This window comes from Egretta garzetta, unplaced genomic scaffold, assembly GCF_000687185.1.
Source record: "Egretta garzetta isolate BGI_Z169 unplaced genomic scaffold, ASM68718v1 scaffold238, whole genome shotgun sequence".
In the NCBI taxonomy this organism is placed as follows: domain Eukaryota; kingdom Metazoa; phylum Chordata; class Aves; order Pelecaniformes; family Ardeidae; genus Egretta; species Egretta garzetta.
The window spans coordinates 393780-416835 of record NW_009260402.1 but is presented as its reverse complement, the minus strand read 5'-3'; the positions used below and the strand labels follow the sequence as shown (position 1 = coordinate 416835).

General features: G+C 42.1%; 1 protein-coding gene across 1 annotated transcript in view; it reads left to right on the top strand.

Annotated features, from left to right (window-relative positions):
• The window catches only part of ANTXR1 (ANTXR cell adhesion molecule 1), a gene marked incomplete at its 3' end in the record, with an annotated part of 107894 nt that overhangs the window by 2416 nt on the left and 82422 nt on the right, over window positions 1–23056 (top strand). Inside the window, exons 2-8 of the mRNA XM_009643405.1 lie at window positions 7041–7112; window positions 7822–7893; window positions 10496–10577; window positions 11801–11834; window positions 13700–13779; window positions 15520–15588; window positions 17655–17735. Of these exons, the coding sequence (XP_009641700.1) occupies window positions 7041–7112; window positions 7822–7893; window positions 10496–10577; window positions 11801–11834; window positions 13700–13779; window positions 15520–15588; window positions 17655–17735 (490 nt within the window). The remainder of the gene's footprint in view (window positions 1–7040; window positions 7113–7821; window positions 7894–10495; window positions 10578–11800; window positions 11835–13699; window positions 13780–15519; window positions 15589–17654; window positions 17736–23056) is intronic.

The following is a 23056-nucleotide window of genomic DNA, read 5'->3' as shown; positions in this document are numbered from 1 at the left end:
GCTGGATTTTGTGACTGCTTAAGCCTATTTAGCACCCTGTATGTGTGCTGCTTGTAGGACATGTTCCAGCTGCTGTGCTATATACACAGTCCTTGTCACCGCTCTGGCTCTTGAAGCATCCTTCTGGCCACAAGAAGCCCTTCAAAGTGAACATGTAACCCCATGGGGAAAGGGTGTGTGTTATAGGCTGTTCTCATGAAGTGATGCTGTAGCTCCCTGCAATGTTCTCCTTAAGGAGACTCCTGCAAACTTGCTGTGTGAGCTGTTGAAGGGAAACCAGGTTTCCTCTGGCTGCCCACAGACAGCTGGAGACGTGACTCCCTGCAGATGGCATGCTCAGAGGACCTGAAGCAAATCTCCGATTTCTCATGGTCATGAAGGAGAAGAAAATCCAGTATTCAGCCATTCAGAAATAATCCTGTCATGCTACGCCTTGATGCACATGTCACAAATGGAACAAAAGCCTGCGTGATATGCTTACTAGGTTACAACAGCATCCTTAATCTCTGTGCATGCACTTGCATGTCTTTGCACTTCCAAGAGTTCTCACACAGCTTAGGTAGTGAAGGCCTCTCATGCTGTGACCATTGGACCTCAGGCTAGCAGTGTTATATTCCAAAGGTGATGGAAAGACGTCCCAGAAGACTGCGGTTTGAGTTGGGCAAACACCTTGCCAAGTAAAACTGAAGCTGTCACGCTGTTGTTGGTGCAGTGCTTCAACTTTGGAGGAAACTGAGGTTTGCCAGCTCTTGTGAGAATCGTTACTTGACATGCAGCAAACTTAAAAGGACAAAAACAGTGTTATGCACACAAACACCTAACTTGAAATTCTGAGCTGCTGAAGGAATTGTATTCACGTGAATCAAGACCGGATTAATCCATTTCTCTTGTGCTTTGATTGCCAAAAAAAAAGGTGGAGGCTACAACTCAAGCTGTGTGCTATTTAGAGTACAGTTGCGTGCTATTTGCTATTTAGGCTATATGCAGGATCTAGTCATGCAGGGTGCTGAGCACCTCAGCGTGGAGGTCATACCAAGATGAGCCCAGTGTGGTGGAAGGTGAGGCCCGCTTATCTTGAGAGAATTGTTGAAAGAGCTGGTCCTAGATGGTACATCCTCTTGTGTTACTGTGGTGCTGAGGGGTTTCATGGATTGAGGCTCCTGTAGACTGAACAGTAGCAAACCATATGGCAGAAGATGGTGCTAAAGAATTTACAGCCTGGATGCGAGATAAGATATGGGGCCTTCATTAAGAAGGAAAAAAGAGGAAGCAGCGAGATGTTGATAAACATAAAGCAAACATTTGCTTTTGCTGACGTTGCCCAGTTATTCTAAAAATATCATCCATGTGAATAATTAATGAAGACTGTGATGCACCCCTGAACTGACATGGTATCTAGTGCTTTAGTGTGTAAACACCCCACACGCACAGTTGGAACATTAGGTAGAGGCAGCTCCCAAGATTAATTTCTTTGCAGGTAGAGAGGAAGGAATAACATTGAGTAAGTCTTCTCAGTACTCTTTTGCTGTATCCTCTGCGTGTCTAAGGTGTTATTTCCTATGCTCTTGCATGTTGTGTGCAAATAGTAGGCATGTGCAGAAAACATGCAAGGAACTGTACATGTGTGAAAGAAAACTTGGCTCTAAAAGATCCTTGGCAAAATGAAGCAAGTAATCCAAACTGTTTCCTGTGATCCCTTCATTATTCTGCCAGACAGCTGATCTATTTTTAACCAGTTGCACTGAAGTAAAACTCCTGCTTTAGAGAGGCTAATAGTTGTTTCTTTGAATCTAGCCTTAGTAGCTGTAGTTACCATGACTTAAGCGGGACTAAGTCCAGATTTGCACTCAAGAGTGTGGAAGAATATAGGGGCCACAGCGGGATGGAGAGCAGACAGATGCCCTGCATCACCAGGCCAGGAGACTGACCTACGTCAACCCCTTACGGTAGTAGTGACTCTTCGCCTGGGAAACGTGAGCCCTCCAAGAGAGCTAACCACAGGACCCTCACAGAGCTGCACGATATTCTAGCTGCTCTCATCTGGAGAAATACAAGCCTTTACTAAAGGTAATGGTAAAATTGAGTGTCTGTGGAAATAGATTCAAAATTATCTCTGAACTTCGTTGACCTAGTCAGTGGTTCCTTGATTGGTTTTTTGGAATCTCAGGCCTGAATCCAGAGCAATGTATGCATTTTGTTTGGATGGCAGGGGGTTGCAAGAATGTGGAGGCATAGTTTTTCTTTGGTTTAGCTAGCAAGGTAGTGGGAAGGAATTTGCGCATTCTTGTGTCTTTTTGCTTGTTGCCTGAAGGGAGGCAATTCACTCCTAAACCCACCGTAGGCATGCGATTACAATGAGCTAAGTTAGTATGTGAAATCCTTGCTCATCGAGACCTGTGTATGTGTTTTTAGCCAGCGGTGAATCTAAGGTTAGCTATTCCTTGGTAAAAGGAGTGGATGGGAGCTGCCCTACATCCAGGATTAAGTGTGTGCCTGCAGCACTCTGCACTTTATCTACTGCTTGATGTAATTTCAGTCCATGATTACTTGCTTATTAGTTGCTTTTTTATGTATCCCCTGCCAATCAGGAAGAGAAGAATGTTCTTGGACTGTGTTTGGGCTTAGAGGCTTATCCTAATCTTACCTGGACCTCTGTAGACCCTGTAATCTCAAAGGTTTGACAGTTTCTCTGGTGAGCTGTCTCGTGTGAAGTGTGGCACAAGATAATAGTGTTTCCTCAGAGAACTGCATCACCTAACATCTTTGTGTTATGTAGTGTTTTCAAAATTGTTCCTGAAGTATTTGGAAAGATAAAGGACACTTTTTGGCTCATTTGTGTTATTTTTAAAGAGCTCAGTAAAAAGATGCTGAAAAACTTCTTGAGTCAATGCCACCTCTGACAGCTATGAGACCTCTAGAAGTTAGTCCAAAACTGTGGACACTTAAGGAGAATTTGGGTCAACATCAGTCTCTGCATCAGGTGTTTTCATGCACTCCTGTCAGCTGCAGTGCATGTAACTGGTGTGAAGTCTTTGTATACGAGTTTGTGGGCTTGATTCTCTCTTCTTCTAGTTTGTGAGTTAAATAAAGCCATGGGTATTATGAGGAGGTGCAGTGACAGAAATGGAAAATAAGGAGTCTGAAAAGTACAAGAAAGTCGAACTGTAAGGAGGTTTGAGTTGCTGCAGCTTTGGGTTATGGTGCCTCTTGTCACAGTGAGTAGGAGAAAAGCAGCTGCAGGAGGGCAGGGTTTAGCCAGAGTGTGGCTCTCCATGTCTGGAACCACTGAGCGACTGATTCTCTCTCACCCTTGGATTTAGTTTAGATGTACAAAATTCCAGTGCAGTTGACCACAGAATGTATCATTCTCTTGTTAAAGGCATAATGGTTTACTTAGTCTTAATTTCCATTTATTGGGCTTTTCTCCAGCAAGAGGATTTGGCATCCTCAGGATGAGCCTTTTCTTAAATTGCAAGTTTATAGCATCAACCATTCAGCTGCAAAGTGTTGGCTCGCTGGTCATGTTGTTTCTCTTTGGGAATATGAAGAGGTAACGATTTTAAATTTGGCTTTTGTTGTCTTACAGTTAGGCTTTAGAAATACTTGTCCTATTAAGAATTCTTGGCCTGCCTTATGAGAGGCTTTACAAGTGACAAGTGTCTTTTACTGCAGGGCTTCCAAATAACACAGCTGAAAGCTGTGGAAGTGAACACTGTAAGCTAATGCTGGTTTTGTAAACCTTCTATCAACTGCAAAAAGGTTGGTATCATTGATTTTTTTTTTCCATTTTATGCCCAGTGAAGACTTTAAGAAGTCTGAAGCATGTTTCAGAAGATGTATTTTATGTATTAGAGGAGTACTTTTTGCTAAATGCAGACCTGGGCTTTTATAGCCATTTTTTTTTTCCATTTTATGCCCAGTGAAGACTCTGTAAGAAGTCTGAAGCGTGTTTCAGAAGATGTATTTTATGTATTAGAGGAGTACTTTTTGCTAAATGCAGACCTGGGCTTTTATAGCCACTGACACCTGGGCTTGACTAGACAGAGAAATTAACTGCAAGTAGACTGCAAGCTGTCTCGCTGCAGATGGAAAACTCACTGTGCTAGAAGGAAAGATGTATGGTCAGCAGAAGTGTGAGCCTTCATTTTGGGACCTTTTTATAGCTCGCTCTGGTAGAGATGAAGAACAAGTGGCTTGTAGATTATTCCAGTTGCCCCACTTCAGTGTCTTTGGAACTGGAAGCAGAAACCATCCTCCTTTTGTGGGATAGAGTGGGTTTGTTTCTATGATTGTAGCAATGGTAAGAAGTTTCCTTAAAATAGCCATTTAACATTCTGCTGCTCTTAAACTTCAGGTTGTTCCTCCTGTGTGTTAATAGATGTGTGGGAAGGTTTCATGGAACAAGAGCTGTAACTTCAGATGCTTGGAGTCCTGTTCCAGAGGGCATAAAGATGGGACTATTGGTGGGAGAACAGAGTGAGGATGATGAAGGGGAGGAGGTGCAGCAGAAGCTGAAGCCATACTTGTGTGAAGAATTCAAAAGCCCTGCTTACCTGAAAAAACCCACTTAATTTAAGGCCAGCAGAACAACAGTTGCAAAGGAGAATACTCAAAGAGGATGTGCTATTGACTGGTACATCATTGACTTGAGCTACTGGCTTTAAACCTTTATTCTGGCAAATGCTGTTCTCAAAAAATGCATGACTTCTCAGAGCCATGGAAAATGACAGGAGTTTTAGATGACGACCTACATACCTTATGTGCTCTGTGGCTGGATCTCATTCCCAGCTGCCTTGCTGCAATAGTAATTTTAAGCAGTGATCAACTTTTATTCAGAGGCTTATAACAAGGGGGAAGAAATAACCATACTTTTAAAGGCTAATGCAGCTTCTAGGGCAGTGTCCTGTTGGAAGTGGCGGCTAACTAGAGCTTCTGTGTTGGTAGAGGCTGGGAGCTAAGCTTTTCCCTAAGCATGAAGTGCAGTACAAATCATCTAATCTGATGACTAGGAGAAGGTTGGTTAGATTATACTTGTGAAAGGGTCCCAACTTCATGTGTTCAGAAGACATCTGAAACTTTAATGAGGTGTGCTTCTACTGAGAGGTGGATATATGGTCTAAAGCAACATATGCTTTGCTGAAGGAGGTAGTAATTATTTTATGGTTAACAAAGCCTTGGCTTCATGTGTCTTCTGGAGACTGATGTAACCGTTGCTATAAAACAATTTGTATGCCTCCCCATATAAATGCAATAAAGACTTATTTTCCAGGCCAGTTCTTGGAAATTATTTGGGCTATTTGGCATTGATGGGACTGGAGTGCTTGTCATATTCAAGGTCTCGGAGCTATTCTATACATCTGAGAAGGATTTGCACCTGGGGTTGAGCTTTGTGTGTGTCTGTTCTATTGGTTTGCACTTTGGATGCAGCGGCAGTTAAGTTTCTTGTTTAAGGGCAAGTCCTGATGTACCTTGCCCCTCATGTGTTATAAGACACCAATTTTCCCCCTGTGTGGTTTAATTAGTTTATCAAGACCCTTGCTATTGGTGTTTCTTTAGTCCTCTCTCATACACATTTGCATGGAGAACAAGTACTGGTTTCAAGTCCTGGTCTGATGGAAGGAAAGAGAGCCAAGAAGTAATCTGGCACTATTACCATTTGCTTATGATCAAGTCTCCTCTGCGCTCTGTCCCTTACAATCATGGGACAAAATGCGGGTGCCTGTAAGGTTCTCTTTAAAGGGACGCATTTGGTGTCAGGTCATTTGTGCGATGAGAGCCAGGGCATTCACTGTTTTTCCAAATGGACCACATGCTCTTGTACCTGTGCGAGGGTCCTCATTGCACCTCTTCTGAGGTTGCCTTTGGACATACTGGGGTCATATAGAGAAAGAATGGCTTAAGGTATCATGGAGCAAGTGGGTAAGGCCAAGTTTTTTACTGAATAGCTGTAAATGAAAACCAGGTGTGGGGAGAATAGGGAAAGGAATTTGTATGACCTGCACAATGTGGTTTGCATGCTTACAGTGCTGCTAGGAAGTGAAGTAATGCTGTTTGCAGCCAGGCTGGGGCTGGCTGTACCAGGTGTGCAGTGAATCTATTCATGGCTCTTCATTTGCATTCTCAGATCTAAGGTAGAACAGAGTCAGGTCAGATGCCTTTTCTTTCTGTGAAGTGAAAAAACATCTTCTCAAATGTTCCTCTTTTCTTCCTCAGGCTGCAGATCAATGCATTTTTTGTTAAAGCTGGAATGGTTATTTCCCCTATAAATAATTTTAATTGTAGTCAATGAATTAAATAAGTGATGACACATTTATTTTCCAACTCTAGGAAGGAATTTTTTTCCTAATATTAATATTCCAGTGTTCATAGAAGTGCTTATGCCAGAAGGGGCATTTAGTGCTGAAAGATTCTGATTAACCAAAATTTTTCCTGGTTCTTAGAACATAAAGAAGAATAATCCAATCCCATTATAGTCCATGGTTTATTTTCCTGAGGAGCAAAATTAGTTTGTTTTGCCTCTAACTGAAGTGTGAAAGAATTAGCCAGAACAGTTGAGATGTGGACTTAAGGTGTTTTACTTTTCATAGTCTCTAGCACAGTGGAAATGCTAGAGAAGTTTAATAATCTGTTCCTCCAGGTGCATTTTATTCTGAAAATACACTTGGGCTAAAAGCTCTGCATAATGGTATGGCAAGCGAGTTGGTGGAATTAATCTAAAATACTGTGCAGGGAGACAGGTCTTCACTCACACAGGGTTTATTTGTTTAAGGCTGTGCTAAAGGTCTAGCGTAACTGCCATATGTTATTGCCAAGTGTAACCTCAAACACTTGCATGGAGTGTAAATTATTCTTGCTTTTCAAAGTCAAGTAGGGGACGTCATTTACAGTTTAGAATCTCTTTAAAGGAAGAATATGGACAGTGAGTGTTAAACAAAATAAAAACAAATGACTAGCTGAGCGATGTGTAACAAAACATTTGGCTGGGAAAACTGCAATAGCAGCAATTAAGCTAATATCTCCTGTAATAATTGTTTCCCTAGATCAGGAAGTGTCCTGCACCATTGGAATGAAATATATCACTTCGTGGAACATTTGGCCCGCAAGTTCATAAGGTAAGAAGTGCTGCTTTGCAGATAACCAAATGAGGAGTGGTGTGTGTGCCAGCAGCTAGGAGACAGGCTCTCAGGCGCAGTCAAGTAGCACACGCTGCTTTCCACCAGGGGACCTGGTGGGCAGAGTTCTTAATGCTTTTCTAGGTCATCCCATTGACTGCTTTTCCCCAGATTTCTGTCATGCAGGGAATAGGAGTAACTAAGCTAATTGTTCTCTTTTTTTTTCCTGCCTGACTTCCATGGATCAAATCATATTTTTGTGGGGAAGGAATCCTCTTGTTTCTGAGATGGCTGGCTACTGCCTGAGATAGTTATGGTTCTGCAGGGAGAGGCCTGAGGCTGTAGCTTTCAGGCACTGAATGCCTTGAGACTGGATGAAAAATCCCCCAGGCCAGTGGGTGGAATGTGGTATGATAAACATAATTAGTCTTCCTTCATCTCCATGGTGATACCAGGATGAACTTAAGCCTTCTTGCTTTAGCAATCCTAAAGTCATGATGCAAGTGCTATTTACATCTTTTTAGAAAGATTCCTCGTGGTTTGCCTTGACTAGAAAGGCCCAGGGCAAAACACCTTTTGTTGCTCAGTCCTGTCTTTCATCCTGTTGAGTTATAGATAGCAATCGGAGCATCCTGTGTGTTTGGTGTTATGCTTACAGTAAGCTCTGGTTTGGACCACCAAAATAATTTACCTTTTTTCTCTCCTCCAGCCCTCAGCTGAGGATGTCCTTCATCGTTTTTTCAACTAGAGGGACAATTCTAATGAGGCTAACAGAAGACAGGTAAGAAGAGGTTTAAAGGTGCATGGCAGCTTTTGTGTCCCCCTTGCAGCTTCCTTCATCTTCCTCGCTCAATGATTTCCAGTCCACTGTGAGCAGTGTTGTGACACCTTTGTGCTTCTGAATTTAATTGTTTGAATCCCCTGCCATTTTCACACGTGACGCTCATTCTGCTAGAATGCATTAAGGCCTCTTAAGGCAGAGGCTGCCTTCTTAATTTTAACTTTTAAATGTCTTTCTGTCAGCAATTAGGGTTTTAACTCAAACTGCTTTCATTAAGGGAGTCTGCTTTCCACCAATTAGCAGGTTTTTGTCAGAGAACATCCTAACATCCTTGGGGAATTTCCTCTGAAAACGAATAGGTGAAACTCCTTTCCCATAAAAAGAAGCTTGAAAAGCCATAGGTGACACCCATACTCTTGAGGTAGAGGTGAATGTGATTTCCTCAGAGGTCTGAAGGTATGTTAGAGGCAAAGAGTGTTTAGGATGGATTGCAAGGGTATATATTTTTTGGCAATGACAGTTTGATTGCTGTGTTTCTGAAGCATGTTCCTGTCATCCCCTTGCAGATCCCCACGTTAATCCCAGTAAAATCTATGGGGATGGGTTTTTTTTTTTTACTCTGACTTCAAGGAGAGCTGGATGAGGCCCTTTAATTGCTCTTGCTTCCTCTCTTAACTTCATTGCCACGTGGAGCAAAAATATATGTAACACATGTGAAGACTGTATAAGTCAGCATGTGTTTTACATATTGGATGTCTATGAAGTTGCATACCAGAGCAGCTACTATAGAGGAATGAATAGGAAACTGGCTGCTTTCCTTAAGAGCAATCCACATACATACCAGCCTTGAAAATATCATTAAGCCCAGCCAGCCTAAGCATCCTTGCCACTCTACAGCAACAATAAGTATAAAGAAAATGAACTATATCTAACTTGGTCCCAGAGGAAAACTTGTTCCCTGCCTTTTTCTCTCCTGCCCTGTGAGCACGCCCCACTGCAAAGATCTCTAGATTGTTAAGGCTTAAGCGATGAGACTTAAGTGTTTCCCATGTGGAAATGTATTTTGTATTTATCCAGCTGTCCTAGAAATGTTGGCTGGGAACAGGATATTGATATGGTATTAGCCTAAAAGCCAACTGACTGGAGAGCTGTTGGGTTTTACTGAGGACTGACAAACAAGGTGGGGGCTTCGTGCTGGTCCTTTAGTGAACACTTGCCTTTCTTAATAGGGAAGCTGGAGTAGTGATAAAACCTTTTCTACCCTGCCCATGCCTCCATGCATTAGCATCTGACAGTGAAGATAGAGGGTGCTGAGCATCCCTTTTGGAAAAACTGTGCATCTAATGGGAGTGGGCTGATGTATTTTAAGGACCTTTGCTGTCTATTTTAAAATTTCAGTGTTCGTGTTTAAAAATAGTTCTGATCACAGGAAATGCTCTTGATTTTATATTCAGCTTTGGCTTGGTATGTGCATGGGTAGCTAAATGGAGGAAATACCTGCCCCTAGCCCACCTATGATTTACAGCTTTGTGTCTAACTAGTTTGGGATATCGCAGGTATGCAATGAGTTCCTGAACGATAATTCAACCTGTTGCAAAAGCAGATACTCTTTTCTCCCTGTGGGAGTTACTGCTTTGCAGACTGGCTAATGTTAATGCACTGCTGCAGCTTCACAGATGGGAGATAGAGTATGTGATGGTCACACAGACTGGATTTTCTCATGTAGTTAAAATATGCAGGGATAAAACCGACTTCTGGCATTCAGTCTTGCAATGGCAATGTGGCCCTGCATGCAGTGACTGAATCTGTTTCCCATGAAGATTGTACAGTTTGATCAGAGATACACCCCACACACTGCAGGGTTTTATCTTGGTATTAAAGACTTCTGGCCTGTACTTGGCTTCCGGAGTTTGGTGTCTGCAACTCAGTGGAACAACGGAGTGCCCACTCTGTTTAGCCTGCAGTTGATCTGTCACTGTGCCTGGGATTTCTAAAAAAATTAAATCAGATACCTTGAATCATAAAGAGCTCTTCTGTTTAGCCTGCAGTTGATCTGTCACTGTGCCTAGGATTTCTAAAAAAAATTAAAACAGATACCTTGAATCATAAAGAGCTCTTGGGGGAAAGGCTTTAATCTTCAAGTCAGTTTGAACAGGAACTGAAGGTGTAATGTCCTGGGGTTGCCAGGATGGTTTGAGATTGTGTCATTTTTTGTGGCTGTTTGATTACATTTTTTAGGGTCAAATCAGCAAGCGTAAGTGAGGAATGTGAGCCAGATGCAAGTCAGCTGCTCTGCTTCTGCATCAGAAGTTTGACCAGGGTTACACAGGGAATATTTATTTAGAAAGCAATGGAGGGATATTGACTTAGGAGATGCTGCCGTTGTGGTGCTTTCCCCAGGCTGTGGGAACACTAGGAGCACGTCTGCTCTGTTTTCCACATCCTTAGAGAGGTATCTACCCAGACATTACCTTAGCCTATATAAACATTGGGCTAACTCTTTTTTCCCCTTTGTATCTGTTTCTGCCGTGCATGTTGTCATCTTTATCAACTCCTGATAAATTTAATCATGGATCTAACGATGCACCTGCATTCGTTTCAGGGAACAGATACGCCAGGGACTGGAAGAGCTGCAGAAAGTCCTTCCGGGAGGCGACACATACATGCATGAAGGATTTGAAAGGGTAACTAGATGCATGCTATAGTGCCTCTAAACTGTGTCTGAGTGCTCCTCAGGAAATGTTAAACAAAAGAATCTGGTTAATAATTCTCTGGTTGGTAAGTGGGGCTATTTCCCTTTCATGCAATGGGTACACTAAAGTGTACACATTCAGTGTTGGAGCTGATACAAGGGGGCTGTGAACCCTAGTACTTATCTTTCTTTTTGCCTTCAGGTTTTATGGGGGGAGCTGCCTTTTCAGCTTAGCACAAGGCAGAAGGCTTTGGCATTGCAATCCCATGTGGAATCATGTTCATGAAGGGGGGAAAGCTGTCTGGAGTCCTGCCTGGGTGCTATAGTAGGCTTCTTAGAGTTGGGTGGGGTCTGAGACCATGGCTCTAAACGTGTTCCCACTGGTGGACAAATAATGCTGTGCCGAAGTTGTTGCCTGCTCTGATCTTTTCCTTCTGTATATTTTACAAGCTCAGGACTTTCTCTAAACATGAACTCCTGAACCCCATCCCACTTCTGTACTACACATGCATTTTGGAGGATTGTGGAACACTCTGCCTATTGAAAATGCATGTGAACACACAACAAAAATTCAGGTGACCTGACAGAGATGCTGACTCTTAACTAGGAGTCCAAAACCAAATCCCAGAGTTTGGTGACTTCAGAAACTTTTCAGAAGTCCAAAAAACCAAATTTAAATTCAGAACAGAAATTAAATTCATAAGCCAAATATGTTCAGGGTGGCCTACTTTATAATTTTGAATTGATACACACTGGAGTGTTTGCCCTTCTGCCTTGCAGAATATGCTTGTGCATAGATCAAGTGGGAGGCAGAAGCATGAGACTATCTCTCTGAAGTTGGTTTACTTGCAATCAGAGTAGTTGATCTAGAGGTGCTGGGGAATATTTATCAGTGGACCTAGGATGTCTCTCAAGGAAGAAGGTGAGTGTGACCTTCAGATAGCAGAATATTGGGCGACTACGTTATTGTTGGCCAATGGCCTTAGGCTTGGTTTGACTGAGTTATGCTTTAGATAAGACCTTCAAGTAATGCAATCAAATGCATAGGCAAGAAACTTGTTCGATGAAGCAGATATCTCTGAAAGCAGAGGTTACATGCACGCTACAAACTTGACATCCTCATTGCCATCTTTTCTTTCTTTCTGGTGCATGTTGTAGATGCCCACAAAGTATTATTATTCATTTACTGCTAATAATCTTCTGATTTAATTTCAGGCAAGTGAACAGATTTACTATGAAAATGTTCACGGTGAGAGACTTTCTTGATCCATTGAATGTTTGTTTTGTTTTTTTTTTTCTTTTTGACTGATAACTTCAATAGATTTGAAATGCAGCTTCACTGTGGGAAAGGTGGGGGGTGGCTCCTTACAGGAATGCAACCCTATTCAGGGTAGTTGTCCTTGAAAAGGAAAAAGAAGAGGTGGAGCTTTAAGGATCCAGAGCTGGAATGAATGTGTTTCAGGCCAATAGTGAGAAGCCAAGTTGAAGGTGACTACTCTTTCAAAAACTGTCTGGTACCGTATCCTGTTCTTTTTGCTTGAGGACTCAGGTAACCATTACTTCTTCCTTCTGAAACATGTCGAGATACTTTAGGTTAAAGTGTTTTTTCAATAAGCAATTATTAAATCCAGTAGTAAGTGCAGACAGATGTAAAAATGTTTGTCTTTTCCTTCCTTGTAATTAATGTAAAAACTTTCTGGACTGAAAAGCCTGAAGTAGAAATATAAACATTGCTGCTTGGAAACTAAAATCTAGGCGAGCAAATGTTTGAGTGCCAAGCCCATCATAATGGTTTTGCAGGGCCTCTCATGAAGTAGTGACTAAGTCTGCACAGCTTTGGGACTCATCTGTGAAGTATGACTGCAGCAGAATGGAATAGATAGCTTTCAGAATTTGATTTGGGATTGATAAGGCTTTTACATGCTGGTACACATATTACATGTAAATAGATTGCCACCATACGCAAGAAGCAGTGGACAACTGGGTCCTCAAGTCTGAATGTTGGCCTGTGTATTTTGTCTTTAGTTCTGTGTATTTGTCCTTGCTCCACTACAGAAGTGTTTATACCACCTCCAGCAGGTCCTAAGGCTCCTGCAGTAGGCAGTGGAGGGAGAAAGGCATCTCTGGAGGTCATTTGGGGTCCTAAGTTTGCACAAGAAGTGCTCACTTTTCTCCATTTTCTACAGAAAGCCTGGGCACATCTGCAACATGAATGACCCTGCATGGTGCTTATGTTTTGTCAAGGACTCAACTTCCTTGTTGTATCATTACCATATTATTTAAAACTGAGGGTTTCTAAGTGGCACCAAGAAATTTAGGTATTGGGTCTCTGTTCTGCAGTAATTGAGGAAGTCACTTGTTTGCAGTTTTGTCTCTCTAGCAACAGCTTGTTAAAGGCACAGCTACTCGTAATAGCACAAAAATGCTCTAGACAGTTGAAGAAATTTAAAGATTGGTAATTTACACACCTCTGCATGTTCAGCCTTTATCTTTCCATAACACCATTTGTGTGAGACGTACCTACTGAGCTCCTTCGTATCTGTAGCAAGTCTGTTGTGAGAAATATGAATTAATTCTATTTGGTCACTCCTGAAAACTGATACAAACTTGTAAAACCCAAGCTATAATCAATACAAGGGGAAGACTGCCAGGTTAACCATCTTGCTGAAATACGTTACATAGGGAGGTTGAAGATTTTAAAGCCATTTTCCTACCATATCTGTTTAAATCCCAACTGAGCTTTTTATCACAAGCTGAAAAATTCTGGATTTTGTAATTGACAGCATTAATAAAATCGGGGAATAACTAGAAACACTTTGGGGCTTTGATGGCTGCACTCCACCGGTTTGAAATATTGAAATAGTTATGAGGGGCTGTCAGTTAAAAATCACTGGCACATCAAAGGAGTGTGGTATAAAACTGGTATTGAAAGCAGGTGCCTGAGTGGAAAAAGTGTGCGGAAATTCATGTCTTCTGAAAACTGATTGGCTGAAGAGTTCAATGTCCACTGTTTCTGGTCCTTTAAGTGTGCTAACAGGTTGCTAACAGGTTGCTAGCAGGGCTAATTCAAGAAATACAACTAAAACAAGGGACTAAAGGAGTTTGTTTATTTAGGTTACAGAACTGCAAGTGTCATCATTGCATTGACAGATGGAGAACTCCATGAAGACCTATTTTTCTACTCTGAGAGGGAGGTAAGTGTCTTACACATTTTTAGCCAGGGAGACAGTGAAAAGTCTGGGCTTCTGCTTGGAAGGCAGAAGACGGGGAAAACCTTTTTCCCTAGTGACAAACTTCACTATGGTGCTCTTTAGACATGAATCTTAAGGATAAACATGAACAATCGCAATGCTTCTGAGTAATCAAAACTGAGACTGTTCTTGGGAAAGGAGGGGGGTTTAAAATTCCAGTTAAAAAAAAAAAAAGGAAGGAATAGTTCACAGCTGAAAAATTTCAGTGTTTACTGGGTTGTTCTGGGAAATACCTGAATCGTCTCGCTTTGACTTTTCTTCTTTCACAAAAAGTAAAAGACCACAGGAAGAGGATGACTGTTGTTCCCATAATCTTCTGTCACATCCGAAAGTCTTTCAGATGATCAAATCCAAAATTTCCACAAATGTTTCCAAGATTCAAGCATGTATTCTCAACACCCACATTAAATTAGCGTGTTATGCAAAATGTTAGATTAACAGTAGGTTGAGGACTTGAAAGCTTTGCTGTGTGATATTCCTACTGATGTCCTTTTGATAGTCATCTCTGAAGAGATGAACCAATTTTCACTTGCCAGTGAAACAAATTAAGATGACCTAAACTTGGAAGATTGTGTTGTTACATGAATTTGCTATGGACAGGATTTTTCCTCCCAGTCTGTCCAAAGTGCAGCTTTAAATCCAATAACAACAAAAAGAATGGTTTTGTAGAATAAAACCAATATTGCTACAGCACAAACAAATGTCATGAATCTAGAGTTCCCCTCCTTACTCCTCATCTCCTTTTCTTCCCTTCTGAAATCAAAAATCCACAAGAAAAACAAGTTTGTTTTTAGAGGCGAATGAACAAGTTGAGAGGTCAGACGTGTTAATTTGTTTTGATTTGGGGAGGAACAGCTAGTGAGCTAGCAGAACAGGGATCCCGACTTCAGCTCTTACACTGCGATTGCTTCAGTTGTTTGGGTTTCTTAGTGCAACACTGAAACGATGCTTTCACTTTGCCATCTTAAATTTGAACCACTACAGTCTTCTGATATAATCTGACTTGCTCCCATCCTTTATGGGAATGGGTTTTCAGTCAGGTGTTCCTGTTCTAATGAAATAGGATTAAATGACTTAATTCATACTTACACAGACAAGAGTATTTAGAACAGTTGCTTTTTGAATAATAAATGCAACTTCATCTGCATGCCAATGAAACAGCCTGGAAAAAATCAAACCTGTGCACGTTCTCCCTTTATTACTTTGAGATGCTGTGTAAATAGTGGGAGTGATGCAGTTTTGTACCAGATGAAACGAAATGTCTCTTCACCTATAGATATCATGAGTCCAGGCACAGATGTCTGAAATAGAAAATGCCAAAACATTTGAGATTACTATTATACTGAGATATGTCCTAAATGATGACAAGAAAATGGATTCAGTCTGTCTTACATCTGTTGGACAGACAAATCTTAGGAAGTTGGAGAAGCTGCGAAGGTGAGCTAATTAGGTATAAAAATTTTACCAAATACCTTGGGTTTTGCTTTACTAAACGAGTAGCTGCTCTAGTGGCAGATAAAACCAGTTTCTGTAGAATCAGATAGGAAAGCTTTTAAAGCTCTCTTTTGACAAGCCCCCTGTTGCTCATTTTACAGAGAAAGACTAAATTTATGATTAAGACCTTTTAGAAGCCTGCTTCCCATCACATTTGCATTCCTGTCATCCTACCTTTCCTTGTTCCAGGCTAATCGGTCACGTGACCTGGGAGCGACGGTATATTGTGTTGGTGTGAAAGACTTCAATGAGACCCAGGTAAAGAGGCACTCGTGTTTGCTGGGGGTCCTTGGCAAAGGTGCATGTTGAACACAGGCATGCGCTCCTGAATTACTTTCTCAAGAGTTCTCAAGTGGTCTTCCTCTCCTCCTGTTGACTGTTTGACAGTCTGAAGAGTCTTGGTCTGGGTGTTGGGTTTAAGCCCTTTTCTGTCTTAATCTTCAAAAGTAGAGAACTTTCCTGCTGCATGCCACAGTGACTCTTGCTAATGGTGAAGAAAAGCAGAGGAAAAGACACATGAGGAACAGCAAATCAGTCTGGCCTAAGCTCTAGGCAGAAGGAGGTTGTGAGGACTTTCCCCTCACTCCCCCATAAAATTGAGGTATTGCCATATAACACTTCAGTCTCAGTCCAGCTTTTCTTTCATGGGAAAGCTATGCTGTAAAAAGCAAAACAGCTTCATTAGTGACACTAATATTTTACAGTGTTTTCCCATTTTATAGTCTGACTTTAAACTTATCATATGAATGTTAGTATGTCAGTGAATTACATTTCACACCAAGTGTAACGGTTGGCATCATATTTTTCTAACATGAGTGAAACACTTGTACAGCCTCTAAGAGGAGTGCTGAAATACTTATTGAACAGAGCTTTTCTAGGTTTTCAGCTTTCTAACAAAGCTTCAAACACTGATTCAAGGAGTCAAAACACACTTGGTTTAGAACAATCTCCTTTGAATCGAAACCAGAGACTAGTGTAACCCAGAGTAAGTCATAGAAAAATCAGAGGGAATAAAAATGGCAAAGAGGCTAGATCTAAAGTAGCAGACCTCAAAGACAGTGGCTACTGGAAGTCTTTTAGATTCTGAAGAAATTAACTGGAATTAGATGACTGTGAAGCCCCAGAATGCACTAGGAGGAGGACTGTGGGGGAATGAGTTGAGGAAACTGTAAACATCCTGGTTTACAGAAGCTGCTGTATCTTGGCGCACAAGCAGTAAGCAGCTTTACTACCCTTCTCAGAGCGAGCAGAGGAAAGCTGCCTGGAGTATTTCTCTGGATGCAAACCAGGAGGTTGGCAGTTTGGTGTTTTGCTTCAGAAGTGGGAGTTCTGAGTGACATGAGCTGGAAAGGTAGAGCCAGTGGGGTTTAAGGAGGAATGTGTGGCTAGCCTGCTGCCTCCAATTTGCAATGCTACAGGAAACGCCAAAGAGGCCTGCTGGGTTGATGTTACCTCTGCCATGGGAGAGAATTACTATAACAAACGTTGGCCTTGCAGCAGTAAAACTTGATTCTGCTCCAGCAGATGCATGGAGAGCTCATTACTTCTGAATTGGGCTTATATTTTTGCCTTAACCCTTAACATGCTATTGAAAAGTGAACCTGCATCACATTACAGGTGATGTCCTGGTTCCCCTTATCTTGCCACCACCTCATGAATGGCCCTCTTCCTTGTCCTGTAGGCTTCCAGATGCTCTTCTCCCTTTTTCCCCCACTCAGAAAAGATCTCCTGTTAACTCCCTGCTTTCTTTTTCTTGGGTTTCTAATGGTTGAGCCTAGGACAAACAGTCAAATCTCTGTCCTGACAGGGAAGGTGAATCACACCTGTCTCTCCAGATGGGGTATAATTAGCATTAGTCTTTATATGGGAATAACTTTGATCGCTTCCCTCATTTAAATGATGTATGTGCTGAAGTGTTTTGCTGCATTAGTGGCCTGTCGTGTTGATACTGTGGCCTATTTTGGCTGAGGAGTTCTCGTGCTGGTGATTTACAGTGATGTGGGAGACAGTTTTTTGGGTTTTTTTCAATAAAGATCATTAGGCTCTGGGTATTGGTGAAAGCCACGTTCTGTCTTGTCTTCAAAGTTAAGGAGGCCTTTTCTGATTCCCAATACAGAGCTTTCTGAAATCGATCAGGCTAGAGAGCTAAACTTTTCAATGCTTGACAAACTATAATGCACTAGCAATGCATACAGAGTACTCGGAGTATTTGGGTTTTTTTACTTGCAAGTGGATGATTCTGGAGAAGTCTCTATTTGCTGCCTGCTGGCCAATTTATCTCATTCTTTGCATTTCTGTTTTATTTACTTTTACCGCTCTGTCAGCTGGCTAGAATTGCCGACAGCAAAGATCATGTCTTTCCAGTGAACGATGGTTTTGAAGCCCTTCAGGGGATCATAGACTCTGTAAGTATTTTTAATTGTGTGTTTGCACGTGTGCATGTTAGTTTGTGTTAGCTTGCACAATTGGAGGTTTAGTTTTTCTGTGTTAGCAAAGACCTGCTGACTGTTAATAAATCACTCAAACATTTGGTCCAATGAAATGGACCTTTGTTTCTATTAATATTGCCACTTCAAGGTAGAGTTGATCAACAGAGCTGTTTAAGCCCAAACATTTTCTTTGTATATCTCCCTCCTTGATGGGAAGTAACTGACTGATGGACTAGGCATGTGGTAGCAGTTTATAAAATGGCTGCCGCAGATTGGGACAGCAGAGGTGTGTTAGAGCACCTTCTGTATGAAGGATTAGGGCACTCTCTGATCTCAGTCTTTCTGCTTGATTAGCATCCTTTCTGTGCTGATGGACGTGCTGCACTGCTCACCTGTTGAGAATGGAGGATCCTGCTATGTATGCCAAAATCCCCAAACCTTTGCTTTCTAAATTTGGCCTCCAGACAACTGGGCTATTTTCCCCCCACCCCAGACCTTGGTTTCCTGACTCTGATCAATTCTTGGCGTTTCTTCTAGGGGCTGGGTGCTGCCTGTAAGAGCTGGCCTGTTCCTGAGTGGCTGGGATAAGCGCTAGCAGTTCAGCTGACAGACAGAGGGGTGTAGATTGATTCCTTTCCCATGGCTTGCATACAAGTGGTGCAAATGGCTCCGTGGTCTTTACTGGCAAATAAGGATGCCTCATGAGGCATCCATGCTTTTAGATCTAAAATTTTGAGTGGCCTAATACTGTATCACCTAGGACCAACACTTCCCTTGACTGAGCAGGAAAGGCAATATATGAGAGGATGTGTATGCCATTTTCATTATAAGTATAAAATGTGTCAAGTGTTCACTAAAACAGTATGTTTTCAGGTAGCTTTCAGTGTATTTCTGTTCATTTTGCTCTGTTGTATCCCATAACTGTTCTAATTAGATTGTTTCCCATGGCTACAAAGAAGGATGGGAAATCCTTTTAAGGACACATGCTTTGTTCATTTTGTTATAGGCTTTTTAGTTGATAAAACACAGATGATGCCATAGAACTTGAAGCTAGGAAGAGTAGGTTCACCGGGGGGTCTCAGATTTCTGTGTTTACCGTGGTTACACACTATTCTGACCATGTAGTACCAAGCAAAACTGTTCCCTCAGTGCAGGCTCAATTTTCCCTAGTCCTCTCGCATGTAGATGGAATACAATCCCTGGCTTATTGGTTTTCCTGGCACTGTCCAAGTGTGGGGCTACTGCCTCAATTCTCTTGGACAATTGGGCGTTGCATGTCATTTAAGAAAGCAACAAAACAACAAAAAAGCCCTAGTTTGCTTCCCAGCCCTGCATTCCCTTTGCAGCTGTTTTGAATGAACTCCAGCAGCAGTTCTGACTCCCTTTCCAGTTATACTGAGCAGATTGGGAAGACTTCAGCCTCGAGGAACCTAGTCAAGAACTGCTTCAGCTACTGGTGCAAGATTGACCAGCCCTGGAAAGGAGGGTCACAAGGCAGTGTAATTGCACAGTACTGAATCTGTGACCTGATCGCTTGCGTTTGAGTGGAGTGATTGCAATAGGTTGAGTAGAAGAGAGGTGTAAAAGGAATGGCAAGAAGGACATAATCACTCTAGAATAACAAAGCACCTGTAGATTCCTGTCCTTGCTGGAAAATAAGCTCCCTCATTCATTCTTTTCTTGCCCTTGTAAAGCACCTCTGTCTTGGACCAGACAAACAAAGCATTTGTGCTCACAGGAAAGCATTTTAATTTTGAAAGAGCCATGAGATTTGGAAGCTTCTTTCAATTCCTATGTAAGAGTTGGTATAGCAAGGATGCTCAGCCATGTATAGAGGGGATTGCTTAGGCTACTAGCTGGTGGTTGATATTAGAGGGGAAGAAAAGATAAAATGACTTGTCTGGGGGAGATTAGCGTTTGAAATCATTCTAGAGATGCGAAGCCCTGGGTTTGTTCTGGTCTGCAGTGATCTAGTGTGAACTGCCCTGTATTCCTGCCTGTCCTGAGGAGTTATCTTTCAACCCTCTGTGTGCAGAGGTGTTGGACTTGGAAGTCCCTCTGGAATGAGGAAGAGGGTGGGAGCTGGGAGTGGTGGAGCTTGAGGCTGGCCTCTGCTGGGCCTCTACATCTGCTGAGCAAAGATGTTCAGGGTGGTGGGTTTCCAAATGTTTTGGTACACCTGCCCTTCCTTCTCTGTGGGAGCCAGCAAGTTTTAAGTTAGCAGCTGCAGGGAGATCTGCTCGGTACTTGCAGAGGAGGACTGTCTCTCACTAAGCACTACCAAGCTTTTCAGGCTGGGCCCTGGAGGCTGTGCTTAAATGAGCTGAAAATACAGATCCCATGCTGAAGTTGTGCTTAAAAACATGATTCTTAAAGTGGGAGCTAAAGGTGTTTAGTGCACTGTAGGTTATGGTCCTTTCTCTCCTGTGAGTTCCAATGTGATGTTTTCATTAAGCAAACCAGTTCTTTCTTTGTGAAAAAGCCATTGCTAAAACTTCAGCTTTCCCCATGTTTAATGGGGATTTGAGTTTGTTAGGAGGGAAGAATCTGGTAGAGGAACAGACATCTGATTGCTGTAAGCTGGGAAACAAATGGAAGGAACTGAAGTAATTTATTCATTTTTTCTTTGCTGTGAAAAATTCCTGCAGATCATAACCTGTCAATTTAAAGCAAATGGAGCAAGTCTTGGAAGGAAAACCTGCAACTCAGCTTCATCTGCAGCTCAGTATGTCTTTGGGTAGGAGTGCTGGAGGCAATGGAACATGAAGCAACATGAAAGTCAGGATGGGAACCTGTCATTGCTTTGCTTTGAGCCTGCAACAGAAACTGACTGAAAGAGCAGTCGCTTGGAACAAGAATGCTCCCTGGTCCTTGCCATACATAAAACAGTGCCACGAGCTCAGAGCTTATCTCAAATAGAGATGCAATTGTGGGTCCCTTAGAAAGGATTCTCTGAGTGAGCTGCAGGAAGCCTCATGAAGCAGTTGTGATGTAGCAGAAATGAAATCGTATGAACTAGTTTGTGGGACTGTCTCCTGCCTGTATAAATTGTGCAAGTGATTCATCCTTTTAAGTTTAATTTCCTGTCTATTCCTTTTGGATCATCTTGCAATGGTGTCCACCTACCCTCAGTATTTTTCAGGTCTTGCCTCAGCTCTTAGAATTGATATAGCAGTTCAGTTCACCCCTTCACCTGAAGAAATTTTAGCTTGGAAATGTACTGTCTCTGAATACTTCTGTTACACAAACTGCAGTGCTGGGTATGTGTAGAGTGGTAACTTCTGTGAGAACTTGATGTGAGTGTCTGATAGATGAAGTATGAGAAATGTGGTGATGCTTTTATGTACTCATTCTGAGCTAGTTGTTCAAACTTCACTTGCAAATAGATAAACTGCGTATTCCCTGGTGCAGGGAGAGGGGCTGAGGCTCCGTGAATGGGGGAGAGGGGTGAAAGTTACTTCCTTTGCAGGACACTCCCTGTATGTGCAAAATCTGTAAGGTACACAAAATTTCTAAGTCAGCGTCTGCCTTACTGCTAACACGAGGTCTGAGCTTTACGTGTACGCTGCCCAGGGTCAGCAAGCTGGGCTCTCGAAGCTTCTGAAGCCGGTAAGGAAGGGTGGGATGTCCAGAGGGCAATTCAGAGCAGGAGCTTCACAGATATTTTGAAGCTGTTTTTTTGACAGAGCCAGGCTTTCTACACAGGCCAAAGAGAAAGTCAACAACTGGGAGCTCACCCATCTAAAGTAGAGGATGTGAACCCCCGGTCTCATCTGTGTAGTGTTACTTTTAGTGGTGTATGATCACGTTTTCTACTTGTTTCTTTCCCCCAAATGCATCTTTAAAAAGGACTTAAATGTATTTGTTTTGCTTAGCTCATGCAGATATTAATGGACAAGAAACACTTCATAAATAAATTACTGTTTTGTAATTGGCAACAGATTTTGTTATTTAGTAATTCAACAGAGTTTGATAATGAATGCCTAGCCTCGGACTGTAGGTCATTCACACCAGCACTGATGAGGCATAACCTTCTATTAAACTTCAGCATCTTGTTTGCTAATCAGAATTCCCAGATTTGGTGGAAAAAAAAATTACAAGAAATATGCAGCTGCTGTGGTGAAGTAATCTGTCTGCATGCTTGTGGACCAGAATACCAAATGAAAACTTCCAGCAGCTGCAGAATTTCACTCCCCTTCTTCCCTTTGTTTCTAAAAGGGCCCAGGTGACCTGCAGGGCCTCTTCTGGCTCTTGGCCTTCAATGCATTGCCTGGTGGAAAGCTAAATTAGTCACAGGGAGTGCTAAATTCAGTTCTGTCCAGATAGAGATAACCGTGACAAATAAAGCCATGCTTCCATGAGGATGTGTTGCATTTTTTTATTTGGCATGTCAACAAATATTAACAAGAGATCCTCCCAGGAGCCTGTGTGAAGCTGGAGCATAATTGGAGCCCCATAGAGTACAACAGGAGACCGATTTGGGAATCTGAGCTTGGTCATTAAGCGTGTGCTGCTAAAGACAATGGGATGCTTCCGCACCAAGAGCGAGCACGTGCTTCAAATACTTTTCTGCATGGATGCCAAGGCAAGTTGCCTTGAAGCCTGCAGTTAGTTACCAAGTAAACCAGAACTGTGGTAGTTCTCCCTATGAAAAAGAGGATGTGGAGTCAGTTCTCCCGTGTATGCTGTTGGAGCGGTTTATAGGCCCTCAGCTGGGAGATCGCATCACCACTCTTGCATGTTATTTTGCTTTCCTGGGGAGCCAGTCTGCAGTGAATGAAGTGCACCTACAGCCCACACAAGGCTGTGTAGTCCTGGGGAAATAAGAGAGCAGAAGATTTGATAAAATCTTCTATGATAAGTATGCTGAAGTCCTTTTTAAATGTATTTTTATAACGAGGAAGAAACATAAAGGAATTCTTTTGCAATAGTTACTGCTGCCTGATTTTCACTTTAAGTTATGGTGGGTGCTTGGAGCATTTGAAACATTATTCTAAATCAAAATAAATGTTGCGCTTGGCACTGTAAAAAGCCATTAAGGCCAGCTTTTTATAGTCTTGTAAATGGATTGGATTGGAGTGGAAGGGAGCTCTGCATCATCTAATTGAGACACCTGCTATTCCACACACTCCCCATGCGAGTTGGCTTACAGCATGAATGTTTGCAAATGACTGAATAGAAGTCATGAATTTCAAACTTAATCATGTGAGGTTTTACTTGATTTTTTTTTAAATGAATGTATTGATTGTGTTTTTCATGTATTTGTTCTCCAACTCATTTGCCTACTTCTCTTTCCC